Raw genomic sequence first — 21,860 nt, 5'->3', positions numbered from 1 at the left:
GTGGAAAGGGTTTGACGACGTACGCGACAGGATTTTAACGTTAGTCATGTCATGACCCGGCAATCATATTCGTCAAATCCTCTTACCCTCCCATGCAAATTTTGGTCTACACCAAGTTAAGGAGGGGATCATGAGAGCACCCAGACGTAGGCGGATAGATAGATAGATAGATAGATAGATAGATAGATAGATAGATAGATAGATAGATAGATAGATAGATAAATAGATAGATAGATAGATAGATAGATAGATAGATAGATAGATAGATAGATAGATAGATAGATAGATAGATAGATAGATAGATAGATAGATAGATAGATAGATAGATAGATAGATAGATAGATAGATAGATAGATAGATAGATAGATAGATAGATAGATAGATAGATAGATAGATAGATAGATAGATAGATAGATAGATAGATAGATAGATAGATAGATAGATAGAAACGCTCAAAGTGCCAGAGGTTCGCTAAGAAATGCTTCGCATTTAAAAAGGAGATGGCTTTCACCTCCGGGTCGTTTTAGGCGAATGCATGAGGGACCCCGACAGTTTTAAAGACGATAGTCTTTCTTGGGGAACTTTAAACGCAGAAATTTTGGTCTGTCTTTCTGTCTGTCTTTCTGTTTGTCGGCACGTCCCTCGATTCAGCCACTCGGCCAAAGTTGAACCACTTGCCCAAGGGCCAGCCGTCTTGAACTGGTACGGCTGTTCATACTTGTGAACGTTGTCGATCAAAAAGTAAATATCATACATATCTGAGGTGCAACATCACTAGGTAAGTATTAGGTGGCGCGTTCCTTTAATAGAAAATGCATACATACGTAATTTTAAGGACCCTAGTTTCTTAAGCTGCGCTGAAAATGCATAAGAATGGAAGCTTGAGCGAGTTGGTATGCGTTCATCTTTGTTGAAACAGCGCTCACTAGACGACGACGAAGTAAAAGAAGGCACAGGACAGGCGCTGCCTGTCCTGTGCCTTCTTTTACTTCGTCGTCGTCTAGTGAGCGCTGTTTCAACAAAGCTGAAAATGCGACTGCGCTGAAATTTGCCTTCCTCCGTGCCCTTCGCACGAGCTCATTGTTGTGTTTCGGTTTCGGTTCTGTATTGCACTGTACGAATGCCATAGGTTGGTGTTGAAAAACTTTAGTTTTGAGAAGGCCAAGAAGGTGAAAAAAAAAATATTTAAAAAATGAAAAAGCAGCGTTGTGGGCGGCCTTCAGGCTACCGGTTGTGGGCGCCGCTCTGGCGTTCCTGTTTTACCCAGGCGACGTGTAAATAAAAGAGTGTGTGGAGAGTACTCGTTGAGTGCGGACGTTTCTCTGCTTCAGCGCTTCGCGCCAAACCGCGTTTTCGGGCTGGCTGGCGTCCCCGCCGGTCGCGTTGGTCACCGCCGGTCTTCGCCTGCTGCTGCGCCGGGACTACCAGCACGCAACACAGCACTCACGTTTCCCGACGTATTGCCAGATGGCGTCCATATCTCACACAGCGCCTCTTCTATCGTCTTTACACGACATTTGCAGCGAAGCACGCAGATACGCGGCCAATTTTTTTTTCTGTTTTCTTTTTTTTTTAGCATTCAACGCAAATTGAACATTGCACAATGGAGCAAGACACATAATAAAAGACTGGCCGCTTATCTGCGTGCTTGGCTTCAAATGTCGTCGAAAGACGATAGTCATCTGCCGGCCATACTACATGAGTCCTGGTCTCATCCGCGGCCACCCGTGATGCTGTTCCCAGGGCCACCACCAGGTGGCAGCACCATATCGTCGGCAGAGGGCATTTTCATAGCATCGCATTTTCAGCGCAGCCTAAGAAACACTAGGGTCTTTAGAATTACGTATCTATGTATTTTCTAGTAAAGGAACACACCACCTAATACTTACGTATTGATGTTGCGCCTCAGATATGCGTAATATTTGCTTTTTGATCGACAATGTTCACAAGTATGAACGCAGCTACCAGTTCAAGATGGCTGGGCGCTCAGCAAGTGCTTAAACTTTGCCGGGTGGCTGAATCGTGTGACAGACAGACCAAAATTTCTGCGTTCAAGTATCCCAAGAAACATTATCGTCTATAAAACGCGACACCTCCTGAAAACCTTAAGAAGTAAACATGGGACTAAGAATGTTACGAGTCATTTCTAACTCCGGTAGTGTTAATTCGCTTCTTTCCGCACCTATCCTTTTCTTCTGTTGCTCATCCCACCGATTGCCTCCCATCCATGGAAGCTCTTCCTGTGCACAGTCCAATCACCGCTACATCAAAACCCACCTGTCTCCACAAATAAATGTTTAAGTTTGTACATGCAGAGCTTTGTTTAAGGCAAGATTACTTCCATCAAAAGGCATCCATGACCTTCAGCCTTCAGTGCAGGTTGCGATAGCTCCTACCACAATCGTTTACATAATAGACAATCTTAAATGGGCAGGAAACGTGCACGCGAACACCCAGCCCGAAAAAAAAAAAGAATGGGTTTACCCTGAAGACATGAAGGTGAGGCGTAGACAATGCTTCATTGTGCCGATGCAAATTATCCGACCGAATTTGACTTCCTTTGTGTGCACTTTTGTCGCAAATACAAACACTCATTATACTACGTAAATAATGCAACAGCGAGGGCGTAGCGCGGTGAAAATAAAGGAGGAGATGGATAAAACAGAAGACGGTGAATCTTAACATTACCGGCCAGGGTGGTCTAGTAGTTATGGTGCTCGACTGCTCACCTGATGGTCGCGGGATCGACTCGCGACCGCGGCGGCCACATTTTCGATGGAGGCAAAAATGCTTGAGGCCCGTGTACTTACTTAGGTGCGTGTACTTAGGTGCGCGTTAAAGAACCCCAGGTGGTCGAAATTTCCGGAGCCCTCCACTACGGCGTCCCTCATAATCATACCATGCTTTTGGGACGTTAAACCACAAAGATTATTATTATTATCTTAACATTATGCTCAAGATCGTGGCGTTTATTTATATTTGTTCGAGCTACGCGGAAGCTGTGTACAAGCGTTGTAATATGCGTCCAACGTGAAATGCTTCCTAATTTATTTATTTACAATACTGCCAGTCTCATGTCGAGACCATAGCAGGTGGGCGTATCGTTGTACATAAATGCAAATTTGAAACAATGGGCAAAAAGCAAATACAGCAATTTTTCAAAATCAAAATACAAAAACCTATAATACAGCAAACAAACGCGACAAACTGAAATAAACTGAAACTGGAATTTTCAACACTGAAGTATGAACACTGAAAGTAACATATGCACCTGATAGAATACAAAAAACAAACACACAAAAATGTTTGGCTCAGAAAAGTGGAATTTTAAACAAACGTCATTACAAAGAATTCGGTTCAGACAAATGGACGTTGAGAAAACATAATTACACAAACCCTATCTTTCTAACTATGTATGACATCCTCCAATAACTTAACGAAATCGGACTGTGATACAGTGTTAGTTATGGATGCATCTAGGTTATTCCGCTGATAGACTGCCTTTCGAATAGACTGCCTTTCAAATTTAATCAACCTTCCATTTTACATTTCATCTTGTTTATACTTTTGTGTGATAGTTATCACGTCATACTTTACTTTGCTGTAGTGATATGTTTCTTGGCAATGCTAGCCTCGAAAATGACCCATTTTTAGGAGAACCCCAAAACCCCCTCCGAGACCACAATTTACTTCCTACAGAGTGTATCGCGTTAAAAAAACGAAAACAAAAAAAAGAACTGATATTGCATTAGCAGCATCGGCCTCAATTAACTATAAACCGGTGTGTTCTATTTGTCCAAACATCGATCAGACGATCTTTCGTGTTTTTTTTTTCCTCTTCCTTATTGCGTTAGGGCGCACTCGTTCATGTCTGCTCATTGCGAGAGCGGTCAGCGTTAATTACCCAAGAGGGGCCAACTGCAAAGCTTCAGCCAGCAAAAAGAAGGAAAGAGTAATGTCTTTTCCGAAGCTCGTCGGCTGGACGTTGTCTGCAGCCACCTCCACCCGCTCACCGCCAGAACACCAGCGCACCGCACCCCACATCCCCCTACCGCGATTCCTTTCTTGTATGAAAAAAAAAAAAAAAGAAAGATTGAAGCGGAGCTCGAGCGCTTAGCTTAAACACTGAGCTCTTTATCGGGTACGCTAATGACTCTTGCGTCACCGAGCGCCAACATCAGGTCTCCAGACACTGCTGCTGCCTTTGTGAGCCTCTTTTTTCTTTTTCCCCTTGAAGCGGTTTCAGCTAGAAAAGCCACGTCGTCGCTGCAGTGGGCGGCGCGTAAAAGTGATGCAACGTTCGAAACGACAATATTGCCTTCCAGAATATTTCATTAATCATACTGCCGTGAGTTTCGCAAACGCTGAAGTCATCAGCGCATACGATTCGACGTAACTTAAAGCTCTTCCCGTGCTTCCCGTGTTTCTTTTGGCCGCAGAGAGAGTTACACTTGGTTATAATTTAATAAAGCATTTACCACCGCACAAAAATCGACTGTTTCTTTGTAACGTATGCGCTTGCTGCGGATACAAAATCACGCATGCGCACTGCTGTTAAGTGAGCACTGCAGACGGACGACGTTGATTGATTGATTGATTGATTGATTGATTGATTGATTGATTGATTGATTGATTGATTGATTGATTGATTGATTGATTGATTGATTGATTGATTGAGAGAGAGAGAGAGAGAGAGAGAGAGAGAGAGAGAGAGTGAGTGAGTGAGTGAGTGAGTGAGTGAGTGAGTGAGTGAGTGAGTGAGTGAGTGAGTGAGTGAGTGAGTGAGTGAGTGAGTGAGTGAGTGAGTGAGTGAGTGAGTGAGTGAGTGAGTGAGTGAGTGAGTGAGTGAGTGAGTGAGTGAGTGAGTGAGTGAGTGAGTGAGTGAGTGAGTGAGTGAGTGAGTCATGTTGCGTCCGAACGGTCACGCCCTTCGGTGTGTGGCTTCCTTGATGAGGGATTTGCCTCCGCGACATCTTGCTGAGCGACAAAGCATTGTGCCTGCCTACGCGCCCGACGTTGAAGTATAGCGGAACCCGTGCAAGTACGGCTGCGGCAGTCACGGACAGCGAGATCTCACCGTTGCTCTGCTGTTGCTGGTAGATGGCGGCCTTGTCATTCTGCTGCTGCCGGCCGCCCGGTGCGTTGGAGACGGGCGTCAGCGGGGGCGGTGGCGACGACGGCACCAGGCTGGGCGTCCACGGGGGGGCCGATGGTTCAAGCGGCGGCATCACGTACAGGACGCCCCTGGGATTGTAGAATATATAGGATACCGTATACATGTGCGCTGATCGACAACTTGGCGCATTGCGCATACTCGTTCCTCTCGTGACACGATTACGAGTAGCCGCTAGATGACTTAACGAGTCCATAAATGGTTTGTATCAAACTGATTTTAGAACAAAGACGAGTAGCATTTCAAGTTGCGAGAGTTCTTATTCACGCTATAGAGCAAGCAATTATTAAATCAACGCTCGTGGCCTCATGGCAAACAAGCAGCAAAAAAATACATAAATAAATCATATATGAACAACTCAATTGTTTGATTGAAATTGAATTAAGGCAGTTAGCCGAGATCAATCCATATTAGTCATCATGTAGCGAACAGCTATTATCCAAGCTAAAGCAATGCTGGCTGGATGCGAGTTAATAGGGTAGTTGATATCATAATCATGCCCCTTTACAGGAAGTGGGTAGAAGAGGCCCAGCGTAACATCGGACACGGTCACAGCGAATCCAGCAGCTCTATAAGTACGGAGAGACCGGACATCGTTAAATATAAGTCGCCTGTCTACATGTGACACGTCCAAATAAAATAGAAATTCAGGGGAAGACGGAAGCTTGAAGGGATGAAAAATCCTTAAACAAGGTTTGTCGCTGGATGCAGCGTCTCGACAGGACCAGGACACCCCATGTTCAAGGATTTTTCCACGTGTGACATGCGTGACAGTGACACATTTATGCGCCACTCAACTAGCAGGAGGCAAAAGTTTCTGAGCATGTACAAATCAAACCACAAAGTGCGTTAACACTGATATATATATATTTTTTTAATGCGGAGCATTTCTTAGTCGCACCTGCGGCGTCGGCCGCCGTCCACACCCCCACTGCGCATGCTCGGCTCGTCTCGTGGCGGCAGCAAGCCTCTCCTCTCCCTCCCTCGCATGCTCGGCTCGTCTCGTGCCGGCAGCAGGCCTCTCCTTTCCCTCCCTCCCTCCCTCCTCTCGATCGTCCTCTCGATCGAACGCGGGCGGTGTGTATATAAGCGGCGGAGCGCGCGTTAGGAATTCAGTCAAGGGCGTCTTTACTTGGCTTTCGCTTGACTTGACGCTTTGCTTGACTCGAGTAGATGCGATGGAAGCAACAGTACCTTCAATCAGCGTCCCATCACTCGTTGAAGGCAACGTTACCCCACCCTCACCGTCGTCGGCGTCAACAACAGCAAGCAACGCAGAAGACAAGGCTGCGAAGAGACGAGCATACGACGCTGAACGCAAGCGTTTGAAGCGAGCTGCGGACCCGGAACTTCGTGCACGAGAAGCTGCTGCGAGACGGCAACGACGGGCTGCGGATCCTTCACTCGGGGAACGAGAAGCAGCTGCGAAACGGCAACGACAGACTGTGGATCCTGAACGTCGTGCTCAAGAAGCAGCAACCGTTCGTGAACGTCGAGCAGCGGATCCATCACTCGGGCAGCGCGACGCTTCTGCGAAACCCAATTACGCAACCTTCACGCGATACCCCCACCACTCTGCGACGCATTTACTCGAGTTCCCCCCGTGGGAAGATGCGGGAGACATTTTTTTCAGTCGAAGACCAAGTTTACACAAATCGCTCCTGTTCACTGTTTACTACGCAGAATCTCACAACTTTAGGAAGAGCGACAAGTACACTGCGTGTGTACAATGATGCATCAGCCAATAGCGTTTACTCGCATCTCTGACGTCACAGTGGCGTTCGTAATTTCGAGATAATGTCTAGAAGCGCGGAAACACTAAAAAAATTACACCATCTCCCGCTAAAGGGGACCATGAGGCGATGCGAAGCCGGAGCACTTGCACGATCGCGTTCCGTTGGCGTTCGTTGGGCATGCTACCGACCTCGCGTCGTGGAACGCGAAGAGGGACGCTACGCGCGTCGTATCTTCCATCTAGCCTGGCCGTTAATTCTCACAGGGCGAGCGGGGAACGCGGTCGACAGGCGGGCGAGAGGGGGGCAGCGTAGGAGAGGAGAGAGAAGGGGAGGGGACGCGCATGCGCTCGAGCTCATCGCGGCGTTGCGCAGGAGAGAATTTCGGCATGTCTAGCCCGCGTTTCAGAGGAAGAGTGGAAAGGGTGAGGGGAGAGGGGCATGGGAGAGGGAAAGTGGAGAGGGGATGTGGAGAGGGGAAGGGAGAGGAGGTGTGTGGAGAGGAGGTGTGTGGAGAGGGTATGCGCTTGCGCAGTAAGGGTGGTCACGCCGCACACCACCACCACCGGATTGAGCTCGGCCTTAAGATACTTCGCATCTAAAAGAACACACGGTGCGATTACGCAGGCACAAACCTGCACCGAATTCTTCGGTTGTTGCCGAATGTGTTACTTGGGGGTCAGGCGCGATGTCTTCGAAATATCTACCGTCAATGTCCTTTATTATTAAGCTGGTGTCTCCGTCCCTAAAATGCTGATGCATCCTAGAAGCTTCTAATCGAACCTAACCTATCCTAAGCTAACCTAGTGCGCCAGCTGTGGCATTTCGCTGCTATGCGTGTGGGTGCGGGTTCGATTCCCTGCCACGGCAGCCACATCTATAGACGGGTTCAAATGCAAAAAAAAAAAGAATTTAGAAAGGGTGCCCACGTGCTCAGAATCAAACGGGCCTCAGGCTCCATTTGTGCAGGGTCCTCAGGGTCCATTTGTGCATTAATACAGGGTCCCCCCCTCCACCCCCCGCACACACAATGTGCCCTGTAATCATGTTTTCACCGTGGCACGTAAAACCCCAGAGTTCCTTTAACCCTAGCCTAACCTAACCAGCCTTGCCAGCAGGAAGCTCAGACTCCATAATGTACGCTGACTTCGGGTCGAGCACAACTGCACACTTGTAACGATGTGTCGCAGGGCTGAGCCAGAAAAAGTACGCCGTTATTTTAAGCAATCGCAACACTCTCGATACATCCACGTGGCGTCTACACTTCACCACACAAAAAGGGAACGTGTCCAAACCGATTTTTTTTTCTGCCGACGAGTGCGCGCTTTGATTTGGAAGTCAATTAGGCTGTTCTGGTCTGCTTAGAGGAAAACCGAAAACAAAAACGCCTGCAGGGGCCGTAGGAAAACGACGGTTTTGCAACGTCGCTATAAGACGAAGGACAAAGGGCCTCGCCTTCGTGGTGCGATGAAACCATGGTGAGATACCGCCGAGTGCTTATGTTACCGACATCCTCATTTATATCTTCTTGCTCCGCTTGCTTAACCAGGTATCCTACTCATTGGCACTAACCAATCCTGGCGGATTGGTCAAGAACTTTCATGTACACAAAATCACACGCCTGATTGAAGTTAGCCAATGACCCAAGCTGCTTATTCCTACAAGTACCCAACGGAACACGCCCATGGAACTGCATACTCCTAGCTGGCTTAAAGTGTATAATCCATAAGACAGTGGCAGCTATCAACCGGAAAGTAGGGGTGAACAACGCAAACAAACTTCGGTTTGGCTGTCAGGCTATTAAAGCGATATTAACCACAGGTATAATTTCCAAATTGTATTATACCTGTCTAAACCAAGTTAGCGTCTTTCTTTAGTGTACTTACCCTTTAAGGGCGCACGAATCACGCAATTTAAACCAGTCCCGAGAAATTGGCCAAGAACTCCCGTACAACCGATGTCACCCGACTAGTTTAAGTTATGCAATGGCCCAAGCTTTTTATTCCGACTAATACCCAGTGGCACGCGCCCATGGAATTGGATACTCCTAGGAAGTCCGAACTGCATAATGCGCAAGACAGTAGCAATTGGCACAAGCAAATTAGGCGTGAACAATGTAAATAAAGATCCGGTTTGGCTATCAGTCTACCACATCGATGTTAACTAAACAGATAATTTCGATATTACACTATTCCTGTCTAAACCAATTTAGCGTTTCTGTTTAGTGCATTCACCCCTTAAGGGCGCACGTACCGCGATTAAGGATAAGGCGGCAAATCTCGCTAACGTGTCTTCGCACCTCCGCGTATACAATAAACAAAGCGTCAGGCGTGCGCCTCCGTGAGAAGAACGGCGACGCGACCGAGACAAGGTCACTCTGCGGACGCGCTGCGTGTGTAATGGAGCCAAATGACCGAGCGAGGCGAGGAGTCAATGACAGAGCCCCGCGGCGTACACACACGGTCGAGTGAGGAAAAAGGAAAAGTATACAGCCGAGCCCGGTATCACACATCTCGTTGCTTCGTTATACGTACAGCTGACTATATAGCAGCGACCTCAGCAAACCCGACATTCGCTCCACGCTTTTCTCTGTGTCGACAGCGGCTGCTGACGAGTAATGTTACGAGCCCGTCTTTCAAGGATATGCGTCGGGTGTGTATGTCGCGTTCTTTTTTTCGTTTTTTTTTAACGGGACACTGCAGAGAGTTATAACAGCCGCGAGCCGCGTATGCGCACCGAATGACAGAAGCACCGTATCACCGAGTAAAAAGCCCGACTGCGTGAACACGTACACGTGGTAAATTGGTTGCGATAATACTGACAGCTGGGCGAGTTTGTGCTGATTCGTTTGGGATGCGCAACGCAAGACAACACAATATGTATTGCGTGTATTATGTTAATCATAACAATATAATGCTTCACATGTTTCATGTTGTTCTACTCTACTTTTTTTTTCAGAGTGATGGTTATTGCAGTATCTTAGGTACAAGCTCATTTGCTTAGTCAGAGCCTGATTTAATGTCATGTCAAACCTTTATTTGAGCTATTTTCTCTATTGCTTCCTGTTGTCCATGTTGGACTGGATGCCTTGAAAGCTGATACTTTTATGAATATTGATTGATATATTATTGTACAAACATGAGTGTTGTACGAACTGTGTACAAGGGTGTTGGGTCCCAGGCCTGTCAACCACTAAGCCTTTAGTCCCAACATCCTGTTGCTTCTTGTACAAGCAAACGATATAACAATTTTGAAACTCAAGAAAAAAAAAAAAAGACGTGTACAAGAGAGAGTCACCACGACCGCAAACTATCAAATGTTTTGTTCGGAAAGGAAAATGCACTTCAGTACTTCGTCGTCGCAGACACACCTGGTGGTGGAACTGAACAAATAAACAACTGAACCGAAGTTGGACGCCGTAAAGCGCTATCAGCCTTATGTGCCGAACAAATAAATACGTCATCATTGTCATCATTATCATCATCATTCTCAGCCTATGTTTATGTCCACTGCAGAACGAAGGCCTCTACGAATGGTCTCCACTTTGCCCCGCCTTGCGCGAGCCGATTCCATTTCGTCCCTGCGAACTCCTTAATTTCACCGCTGTACCTAACCCGCTGCCGTCTTGGAGTTCTTTTTTTCTTCCCTTGGTACCCACTCCGTTGCTCCAAGTGACCCCCGTTTTTCTGTCCTACGCATTAACGTGGCCAACCCAGGTCCACTTCTCTCGCGTAATATCGGATATAGAATATCAGCTACACCAGTTTGTTGTCTGACCCATTCTGCTGTCTTCTGATTGCTCAATGTCACGCCTTACCGTTTTTCTTCCCACTGCGCGCTGCGTGGTCCTTTAAAAAGGGACGCTAAAGAGAAGAAATCTATAATTAGCTCTTTGACAGTACCAAGAACGCCACGCCAATTGCTGCGAGAAGACGCTTGGTAAGTGACAAAAACGCGTAAAAAGAAAATGCGGGTGGCGACGCCACTTTGAAATTCTCGCACCAGTCGCCGTGACGTCACAGATTTTGACGGTGTCTACTGGGGCCCACGTAGTTCCCAATCGGTAAAAATTAAGTACACTGTCTTCCGCCAGGAGCCAGAGCCTTAACACACCGAGATTCGGGAAATTTCGTTGAGACAATTTGGCCAAAATACGAAAAAAAAAACACATTGAGATCCCTGACGTCCCCATAGGAGATTTCGGAGAGAAATTTAAAAGTGAAGCTTTCGGTATTGATTTTCTCATCTGTTAATAAACCTACGGCGGTGAAATTAACGACGCTGGAATTTTTACAGTATTTTATCAGTCTAAGCTCATTTATTGTTTCACTTTAGTGTCCTTTAACCTTTTCTCGGGTTTTTTTTTTTTTTAATCCTCCAAGTTTCTGTCTACATATGCTAGAACTAGAAGTATCCTATGACTGTATGCTTCTCGTTTTATGGAGAGCGGCAATTTGTTTGTCAGGGTTTGGTAATGCCTGCTGTATGCGCTCCAGCCCATGTTTTATCGTCGGCGCATCTCCTTTTCATACGAGTCGGGTGCCCTGTTACTATTAGTCAGAGTATACATACTCTTGTACAGACTCCAAGGGTCGGTTGCCAGTGGCGAATTCTGTTTCTTTTGCCAAAAGATTAATCATTACTTTTGTCTTCAGCATATTCATTTTTAGCCTTACTTTAATACTTTCTCGGTTTAAGACATTAATTTAAGACATTACCCTCTACAATGACACAAGCAATAGGTCACCGTCAAACACCATTGCCGAGCTGCTGCGTTGCGTGCGATGCCAGAGGGAGCTGATGAAATTAACCGGATGACCACCATTGTGCCGGCTGCATGACAGTGACACGAAGGTTATACGTTGTAGATTCAAACTGTCGTCCACTGTTCCAAGAAAGCCGCACGAGCCTTCCAATGGCTGCCACTGGCGGCGTCCTTGTTCGGCGCTGCAGTAACTTGTGCCTCCACGAGAAGAAAATAATTGCCGGTATGGTCGATCTTGCATAGCTAATAACACGAACAAGCGAAACAAAAGAACAAGCACGAGGCAACAGACGAGCGCTTGCCTTGGCCACCTTTATTATGTTGTTCCGTTGTGCTGATTCCCCTTAATGAGAAAAATTACTGATGGAGCTGTGGATAACCTCCAGACTACACTACGACTAAGGGAGGGGAAGGTCAGTCACGTGTTTCGTGTCTGTCGTCGATGTTCGCGACTTGAAGACCAAATTGCCGTTTTATTGGGCATACTGAACAATGGGTCATTTACCGAAGTTGTCATCGCAGGTCAGTTGTCAGAACACAGCATGCACTTCGTATATTGATATTGGGGACGTTGTCAGCGGTTTTTCTCACGCAACCGTTTTATAGCACTCAGCGCTGCAGCTTCCCTGTGCAGAGTAAAAAGGGAGTATACGAGGAAGTGGACAGAAAGGACTATAACAAGAGTAGTAGAGCCTTATTCCCTGCACGGAGTAAAAAAGGAATATAAAGTAGAGGACAGAAGGGACTATAACAATAGTAGAGCCTTATTCCCTGCACGGAGTAATAAAAGGAGCGTGGAAGTAGGGGGCAGAAAGGACTATAACAAGAGTAGTAGAGCATTATTCCCTGCAGGGAGTAATAAAAGGAGTGTGGAAGTAAGGGGCAGAAAGGACTATAACAAGAGTAGTAAAGCCTTATTCCCTGCACGGAGTAATAAAAGGAGTGTGGAAGTAAGGGGCAGAAAGGACTATAACAAGAGTAGTAGAACCTTATTCCCTGCAGGGAGTAATAAATAGGGTGCAGAAAGGACTATAACAAGAGTAGTAGAACCTTCTTCCCTGCACGGAGTAAAAAAGGACTGTGGAAGAAGGGAAGAAGGGGGCAGAAATGACTATAACAAGAGTAGCAAGGCCTTCTTCCTGTGCGCAGAGGAAAAAAATGGAGCATGTAGGCACAAAAGACTATAATAGGAGTGGTACAGCCTTTTTCAAAAGTACAGAGACCGCTTCTGCCGCAACTGCATACAATTATTGTGGAGCGGCAGCTCCTAAACCGCTGTAGATGGAGTTAAATCTGTGTGAGAGCTGCCCTTGCGAGAAAGGACTATAACAATCATATGTTATATATGATGCGAGAAAGGACTATAACAATCATAACCTATATGTTTATCATGTTTACACCCAACGTGAGTGAATGTACAGTGCTCACGGAATGAAACATGGGAATTTAGAGGTAAGTAATGCACATACTTTTGTTTTTCACCGTCTCGCGTCATATCGGCGTAATTTCGACTCGGACACTTACATCAGAGCCATAGCATTACACTTAGCGGTCATGTTCGTAGTGACATCACGGTGTTATCTTGAGTAGTTGCGCATACCAGTCGTTATACTAAAAGTTGTGACGTGACGTTTAAATCCGTGAGCACTGTACTCCGTTCAGAAGCAGAAACACTCCATATGGAGTCAAACTGGTGCGTGAAGCAGCTACTCAAGGAGTCATTGTCGCTCTTTGAAGTGTTTTTTTTTTTTTTCTTGGTGGGGGGGAGGGGGGGGGCAGTTAAGAAGTTGAGAAACTGATCGTCACAATATCAGGCCAAGCAAATATCTCTCAAACATATGCGCCAAATTAAAAAAAAAAAAGGAGGCGAGGTATTTAGGCGAGCAACACGGTGTTGCACAATTTTCCTTGAGACGTTCACAAACTGCTCCGAAAGTGAACATTTTGTCGGATCTCACGGCGTACGTGAACCTCTGACGATGAATGCATATTTGCTAGTGCAAAGTGCTGAGACATCTAGGCACAAACAATATGAAACAGACAAGGATTAGCGTAGGCAACTTCTTCCGAAACAATTTCTTCGTTCCGTTCTTGCCCGACGTTATATGCCCTCATATAGCTCCAGCGTAGCCCTCCCTATCGACCGCGGGAAATCTCCAAAGGAAAATTCCCTGCCTCCACACCCGAGCACGGTATCTGTGTATACAGTTCGCGAAACCGTGAGTCAGTGGTGCAGCGCGTATCTAAACACCTATTTCTGCACAAAGTCTGTATACACATGGTAAAGTGGTTCGGAGCCACGACGGACTCACCGCATCGGAGCGCCGAGCGCGTGCGTGGTGTTTCAGGCACGTGCTTCTTCGACGCGTAGCGAGCCGCCTGCGCCTGGATCTGGCCGTGTTTACAACTACCACCACCGTAAACACACACGCACACAAACACACACACGCACGCACGCACGCGCGCGGTCGTGACTCAGGCGAGCTTACTCGAGGAAGACCTGGCCAGTTAGCCTTCTCCAGCTTGCGTCGTGCGACCAAAAAGTGTTTGGACCGGCGCCTGCCAGTAGTGTGGAAACGTGGGAGACAAGGCCGATGTTGCACAAGGCCGGTTCCCTGTACCCGTCGTGTATACGCTCGTGGAATGTTCGGCGCGCTTTTGATCATGCCGCAATGTTATATAGAAGCACAGGATTGCCGCGTGTCCTGCAACCGTAAATTTTCTTGGGTGGGGAAGGGGTCCGACCCCCCTTTTGGAATGTTCGTGCGTGTGTTTGTATGTGTTATACATAAAAACACACGCACACCATTCTAAAAGGGGATCAAAGGGCGCGGGGGTGGTTGAAAACCCTCCCTCAAAATTTTTCAATTTTGCGTGTGTATACACAATACATACACACATAGAAACGCACAAACGAACATACATAAAGTATGGTTCAACACCACGCCCCCCTCCCCCGCTCCCCCCCGTATAAATTTTCTGACTACTCTACTGGTGTGCACGAATATGTACACATACACAATGTAAAATTTTCAGAAGGGGGAGGGGAGGGGTTGAACCCCCCACCCCAAGCAACCCCCCCCCCCCCCTGTTTACGCCACTGATGCTATGTATAGCATACAGTTACATGAACGAAAGAAGGGGAAATTAAGGGCTCGTTTTTATTTGTTCGACACAGCCTAAGTGAGAACCAACAGATAATTAAGCCCGGGAAAGTATAGGGGACGTTATTTGCAGTAATTAACATTATAAATGTGAAGAAGTTAAAGTGGATGAAGAGACAACTTGCCGCCGGCAGGGACCGAACCTCCAATCGTCGAATAACGCGTCCGATACTCTACCAGTTGAGCTACGGCGACGGTCGTCTTCCCGCCCACTTTATCGGGTATATGTGTGCATTTAAACCTGGCAGTGTTAGTCAGCGCCGCTCGTAGCCCTGACGGCGAGTGTGGAACACTCTTCTTTGTTTACACAGGTATCTTACCGCCACCCTATATGTATATATCGTATACAAACACCGACGACACCAATAGACGCCTATGTGTAGAGTTGTACACATAGCTGCCTCCCCGCCACGCTATATGCACCTCTCCCATGAGGGCTACTTGGATGATGCCGTAATCCCCTCTGGGCTCTTGTAAGTATGCGTGAACCTTCAAAAATACATTGACTAGGCAGCGACGCCAGTCTTTGTACTCCCGTGCAACAGTCCAGAAAGGAGTATACACTATATATTCTACGCTGAAAATGAGTATATCACTATATATTCTACGCTGAAAAGGGGTATATACTATATACCGTAGCTCTCACTTTTAAAGAACGCACAAAGTTTCCGTATTAAATTACATCGTTAAATCAATATCGCTTACGCTTAGATTACGCTTAGCTCTGCTGCGTTCGGTCCTTATCGATTCTCTCTGTCATCGCGCGTCGGTTCATTTAAAGCCCTCTTCTGTAGTCGCACTTTGAAACATCTTGTGTAACCAACAGAACGTCGAGCTGTACTCAACGACTGACGAGCCGTCCTCTCTTAATAACACACTTTCTTCTGACATGTAGACTTATTCGGTTTTGTATACCGCAAGCAAGAAGCCGTGGTGTATAATCAGGCAGTTGCAGTTGTAGGGACAGACTGCGCAGGCTTGCAAACAATACATGTCTCGAACTTGTGTACTGACACCATGCGCTGTGGCGCACAGAGTCGTTTGCAGTGTCAACCAATTAAATCGCGGATGTGCGCAATCCGCGAAAAATTTTTCAGCCGCATCGTCGACCACGCAATAAAGCTTCTCTCCACCGTCCAAGGGGCCGCTGATTAATTTCTGCATGAGGACACCGTAAGACAATGAACGACGGCTCGCGTGCTGAGGCGCACGGCGAATTACGCGCGCACACAGAGAGAGATTAAATGAAAGATAGAAGAAAAGAAGAGAGTACGCCCCTCGTTTAAAACCTCGCGGCCGGCCCGGCCCGAGCTCCATTATCTTCACGCAATGTAGGAAACGGGGTCACGGTCCGCTCATGCGCTGGGCTGCACAGAGCAGCGCACCGCGCGCAAACACGCCCGCGTCCTCGGAACGAAAAAAAAAAAAAAAAAAAAAGGAAGAACACGACATCCCGGCAGCGGGTGCGCCGACACCGGCGGCAGATTCATTATCGATCCCGTGACGTTCGAAGAGGCGCTAGCTGCCCCAACGGAGGGAAGAAGATCGAGCTTCCTTCACGACGGCCAATCATAACCCTCCCTGCAGCGAGGCAACGTACCCCGCGCCATGCCATGCCCGCTTGAGCCAAAGCAGATGGTGGTGCTGGTGTAGTACGTGGTGCATTGACTCGGGGCGGTAGATAGAGGCGCTCCACGCGCTGGCTCGATGTTAAACGAGCGGTACACACAGCGCGAAGGAACGATGCGCCAACAATTTACGCTAACCCCACGGAAAACGCCCACTATCTCTCGATTCCCCCCTTTTTTTTTTTTCTTGTTACAAACCTAGGCGATAAGAACTGGGCGTGAAATCCGGCTTGAACGCACCTATTATGGGGGGGGGGGGTTCTAATAGGGCGTTCGGAAAGGGCTGCTTTTCTGCGCACCCACGTGAGTCGGGTGATGGGGGTTCTCGTTCGCTCTCGTTTAGTTTCAATTCGACAGAAAGTATCGAAGCAAACGCGGGCTCCGTAGAGAATCGATATCGGAAGCAACACGCTCTGGCTATCTTTCTTCTCCGTTCAGTCAATTTGGTGGAAACACAAAGGGCGCGCGCGAGCGCGTTGTTTGCGCCTGCGGACAGCTTTGTTGACATTCGCAGGAGTCCGTCTGGCGAATGCGCCGACGAAAACCGCTCTTTCTGTCTCTCGGGTACTAGTTATCCTGACATGGTGGGAATCTCATTTATGAGCACGGCGCTGCAGTTGTGGAAGGGGGAGAGAAACCAGCTCCTCTCAAACCAGTAAAACGTGTACGTACCATGCTCTGTCGTGCGCACAGCCGGCCTACTTATTGAGAAAAAAGCAAAACAAAAACAAAACTGCACGCGGCCGAAGTATATTTACCGGCGCAAGCTTTCTCGCTCTTTGAAAGTACATATGTGATGTTTACTTACACCGGCAGTTTTAAACAAGGCGCGTTCACGTAGCATGAATCAACCGAACACAGCGAGGAAGCGACTGAGAACAAGGAGGATTTAAAAAGAAGCGCTGGCTCTCGGAGCGCGCGTTGTTTTGCAGCGACAAATGGAATTACAGAATAAGCACATCGCTTTCGAATGGGTCATACGGAACGGTTAAAGCTGAAAAGCGCGTCACACACAGGTTGCCTTTAGAGAGCGCGCGCAGGGTTCCACGCTCTCCCGCGAGTTGGTTCTAATGATGTCATCGACCTAACGCGGCAGTGTCTATTATCACGTCCGCATCGGCGACACACGAAGGGAGGCTATCGCGCCGCCGGATGCGCAAAGCACTGGCCTTTTCAGAGAAGCCAGGCCAGTGAAACAGCGAGAAGGCGTCACAAATGTTAGAGAAACAGCTGCCCCACGACACGCACAGCGCGCGACGCTCAGTGCCGAGAAGCCAGCGTACGGCGATCGTTCAAAAGAATGGAAGGTCTCGTTTACCCACCTGGCTACTGTGGCCATCTCCGCTTATCCGAGTGATTCGAGGTCTTTTAAGCGAGACTTCTTGCTGACGGTCATGCTACCGACGCTTCCTCCCCCGTCGTGGTACACACGCGGTAATAATTTTTACATTTTGAAATCGCGAGGAACAATCAAAACGACGGGCATCCTCGCGATGCGAGGGGAGGGGGAGAACCAGAAAAAAAATTAAAGGGGCCGCGCGGCGGCCTGACGGGTGAGGGCATCTGGTGACGGCGCGGAGAACGATATAGCAGTCGAGCAGGTTTTTCGCATCGGGTTGGTTTGGCGTCCGTTCAAGTGAATCTTTCTGGTGTTCAGCGCCAGGCACAGGAACTGAAAGCTCTCATATTGACCTTCCGAATCCGAAAAAAAAAAAAAAAAATCTGCGAAGCTTGCACTACGTCGCGCAAGGCTTGAAGCAGCGAAAATTGGCGATTCTGAAGTCTAATCTGGTTGCTTCTGGGTTGTTGCTAGGCTTTAGCTAGGTTAGTCACGACACGGATGTCGAAACTCCAGAACCGAACGTTCGCACCTCTTTATCTCTGCTTTCTTCTCTCTTTTTCTTTTTTCTCTTTCTCTCCTTAATTTATCTCTTTCTGTGTTTCTCTTTCTCTCTCTTTCTATATCTTTCTCAGTCTTTCTATCTTTTTATGTCTTTATTCCCATTATTTCTCTCAATTTCTCTCTAGCTCTTTCTTTCTATACCTTTTTCTCTCTCTCTCTCTTAGTGAACCAGTGGTGAGTAGTTATTTTTGCCCAATTTCTGTGGCACATGCCCGTGATGATAGCCATTTCTTGGGCCAATTATTGCCGTCTACGTTTTTAGTGGACCAGTGGTGAGTAGTGGGACTTGCCCAATTTCTGTGCCACATACCCGTTGATGATGATAAGAGTTTTCTGATAGGCCGCACAAATTACGGCTAGCTTAAACAGCTATGTGGCTTAAAAATAAAAAGGCAACTCTCAGTCTCCAAGTGACTTGCATCAGAAATTGAACACGCGCTGCCGGACAACTCCTGCAGTGTTAGAGAACTGCAACTTCACGTGTATGGCGTTCAACACTATAAACACTATAGAATAAAAATTCTTAATCATCTACCTTTTCGACACCGAAAGAAAAGGCAACTCCCGATCTCCGGGAGACTGCCTTTGATCATAAACTGAGCACGTGCTGCCTAACAGTTAATCCTGAAGAACTGCAACTTTTGCGTAATGTTTTGCGATCTTTAAATGCCAATGTAGCTGTCATCAGGGGCGTAGCTGGGGGGGGGGGGGGTTGGGGGGTTCAAACCCCCCCACCGAAATTTTTCAGTTTTGCTTGCGTATATATACACGCGCACATACAAACGCACGCACGAACATACATAAAGTATGGTTGAACCCCCCCCCGAAAAAAATTTTTGGCTACGCCCCTGGCTGTCATATATAACACTGTCGTAGCCAGGGAGGGGGGGGGGGGGGTTCAAACCTCATCGCCGAAAATTTTCAATTTTGCATGTGTATATAGCATACACACGCACACATACAAAGAACGCGCACACAAACATAAGCGAAATACGACCCCCCCCCCCCCCCCCCCCGAAAAAAATTTCTGGCTACGATATGAAAATGAGCCAATTACAGTCTAAAGAAGGCAAGTTTTATGAAGAAACGGAGGCGAAGAAAAAAAAGAGGCACATGACTGACACATCAAGTCAAAAGGTGACATTTTTGTGCAGGATTCATCGGGTCCTGCGAACTGCAGCTCCAGGCTTGAGCAAAGGACGGTGTATTCCCAAATGGAATCAGCACCCTAAGCCTTGGATGCGTCATGGCGTCTTCGGCAAATTCTTGCCTCAGCTGCTCCGAAGAACCACTCTCGCACATGTCCGCAGTGTACAGAACGTGGAAGAGCTGCTTTGAGCTTAGAGGAAGATTCAGCATGTCCTGTTGGACGGCGACTCCGCTTTCGACGACGTACTTCGAGAACACCGTCACAGCGGGCTCCATGGCGACGTTGTCGAGGAAGTCGTACGTCGTGGTGACCACAGAGCGGATCTTCTCGCCATGCAGGTTGTTCGAAAGGCTTCTGTACTGAGACTGCAGGCACGCGGTCGCGTTCGCCATGGTCTCCGTGGGGTTCGGCATCGTGGGCGGTCCCGGGAGCGGATAGGAGTTACGATGCAAGGATGCGATCAACGCCGTCAAGACACGTGTGGCAACGCGTGGTGTCTGGAACAGGAGTCCTGCGTCGGTGTCGGGGGCGCTGAAGTTGAACAGAGCCACAGGGACGTAGACAGAGCGGGTCTCGTAGTCAAACTTCGGGTACGTGGCAAAGATGGACCCCTTCCACTCGGGGTAAGACGAAACACTGGCTCCCGCTATGGCTAGCAACCTCCGTTCCGTTTTCTTTCTGACGAAATCCGAGTAGGCGCTTAACAGTTCTGCGGTGTTGTTAGGCGGTGCTGGAAGGAGAAGGTTGAAAGCGTCTCCGTTGTCTTCCCTGATCCACGACGGAAAGAACACTTCGAGGTTTACGTCGGAAAGGATGTTTCTGGCCTTTATCTTGTCGGCGGCTTCCATCCAGGTGAAATTGCTCACCGCAAGAAGCGCGCTGCTCTTCAGGTCGTTCAGGAGCGCCGTGACTCTCTCAATGTTAAGCAGCTTTTCGGTGGCCGTAAAGATCGCGCGCTGGAACACGAAGGGCATGGCTTCTTCAAGCATCCTCAGACAGGTCTTCCAGCGCGGCCAGCCGAGTTTTTTATTTCCGGTCAGCTGACGCATCCGCACGGAGGCCAGTTCGACAAACTGTTCGCCGAACATCAGAGGGGATATGTGAAGAATAGCCCTGAAACCCAGGTAATTGAGAAGGTCTTTGTTCTGTGTCATGTGGATCAGCGTTCTCAACGCCTTCAGGTACCGCATGTTCTTCACAAGAAGCCTCGTCTTTTCGTGCACGGTGGTGATGTCATCGAACAGCAGGCCCAGAAACTGCGCGTAAGATGGCAGGTAGTGAACGGTGGTTATTTTAGTTTCTTCTCCGTAGTTCCTCTCGCCACGTGTGCTGGTGATTCCGGCGAGCTTCTCCGAAAAAGCCAGAACCTTGTCCGCCTGGCTGAGGTACTTGTAAGGGCTGAACATTTTCATCGTTCCCCGGACAGCGTGCGAATACCAGTTCGGCAAAAAGACATCCTTGGTGCCAAAGAGGCCTATCGCGATGTCTGGCTCGTCGATGGATATCACGAGCGACGTCTCGTTTTCGGGATCCTTTTCGACCGATACTGCGGCCAACGTCGGAAGTCCGAGGTACCGATAGATAAGCGCGACGGTTGTCCACAGGTCGGCCCTGCTGGCATTGTCGTTTTGGTACGGCCATTTCTCCAGTCCGATGGTTGTCAGAAGCGACCTCAGGTGCATCCATTGTTCGGCTTGTTTCTCGCTGTCACTTTTGTTGTCGTTATCATTCATGCAGAGCTCGATGAGAGTCTCTGCATAGCCCAGAGGTGACGTCGAGTTCTCCGTGATGTCTTGCCTGTCGGCGGCAGGCCTGAACAGTTGGTTCTCGAGTTCGGAAGATTCCAAAAGCGAATCTCTCAGTCGCTCCTCGACCTCTTCCGCGTACAGAGAATCTTGCGAGAACGCCCCTTTTTCATGCGACTTCCACGAAGAGCAAACGAACTCGTAGAAATCCCCACAAGGTGACAAAGTCCAGTTCAGTAACGACTTGAAGCGGTCAGTCATCTCGCGACAGAAGGCCGTACGGCACCGTGGGACTTTGATTCTGTGTTTATCAGTCGCCTCCGTGGGCTCCTGAACCGTGGTCCACTTGGGATCTAGGTAAAAGACCCCGCTTTCCGGTTTTGCGGCGAGGGTGGGTGCCTGGTCACTTGTCGAAGGCAAGGCCATTGCACGAGAGCTAGGCTCTTCTTTCGGCGCGGCGGCCACCTTGTTTTCTTTCTCGCGGAGGACTGCGAACGGCGTTAAGTTAAAGAAGGACAGGTCCTTCTCCGAGAGCTTGCCGCTGACAACGTAGAACGAGAACAAGCTTCCCGCCATCAGCGCGAGAACGAGTGTGGCCA

General features: G+C 48.2%; 1 protein-coding gene across 1 annotated transcript in view; it reads right to left on the bottom strand.

Moving 5' to 3' along the window:
* Positions 1-17,941, bottom strand: part of LOC119396224 (protein SSUH2 homolog) — a 74,915-nt gene extending 56,974 nt beyond the window's left edge. Inside the window, exons 1-2 of the mRNA XM_037663342.2 lie at positions 17,786-17,941; positions 5,078-5,244 (exon numbers count right to left, since the gene is read on the bottom strand). Coding sequence (XP_037519270.1) covers positions 5,078-5,244; positions 17,786-17,802 — 184 coding nt within the window. The 5' untranslated portion in view covers positions 17,803-17,941. The remainder of the gene's footprint in view (positions 1-5,077; positions 5,245-17,785) is intronic.
* Between the last annotated feature and the right edge of the window lie 3,919 nt (positions 17,942-21,860).

Source organism: Rhipicephalus sanguineus, chromosome 6 (genome assembly GCF_013339695.2).
Source record: "Rhipicephalus sanguineus isolate Rsan-2018 chromosome 6, BIME_Rsan_1.4, whole genome shotgun sequence".
Lineage (NCBI taxonomy): Eukaryota > Metazoa > Arthropoda > Arachnida > Ixodida > Ixodidae > Rhipicephalus > Rhipicephalus sanguineus.
Note: the sequence above shows the minus strand (reverse complement) of the source record. Positions and strands in the feature narration are given on the sequence as shown.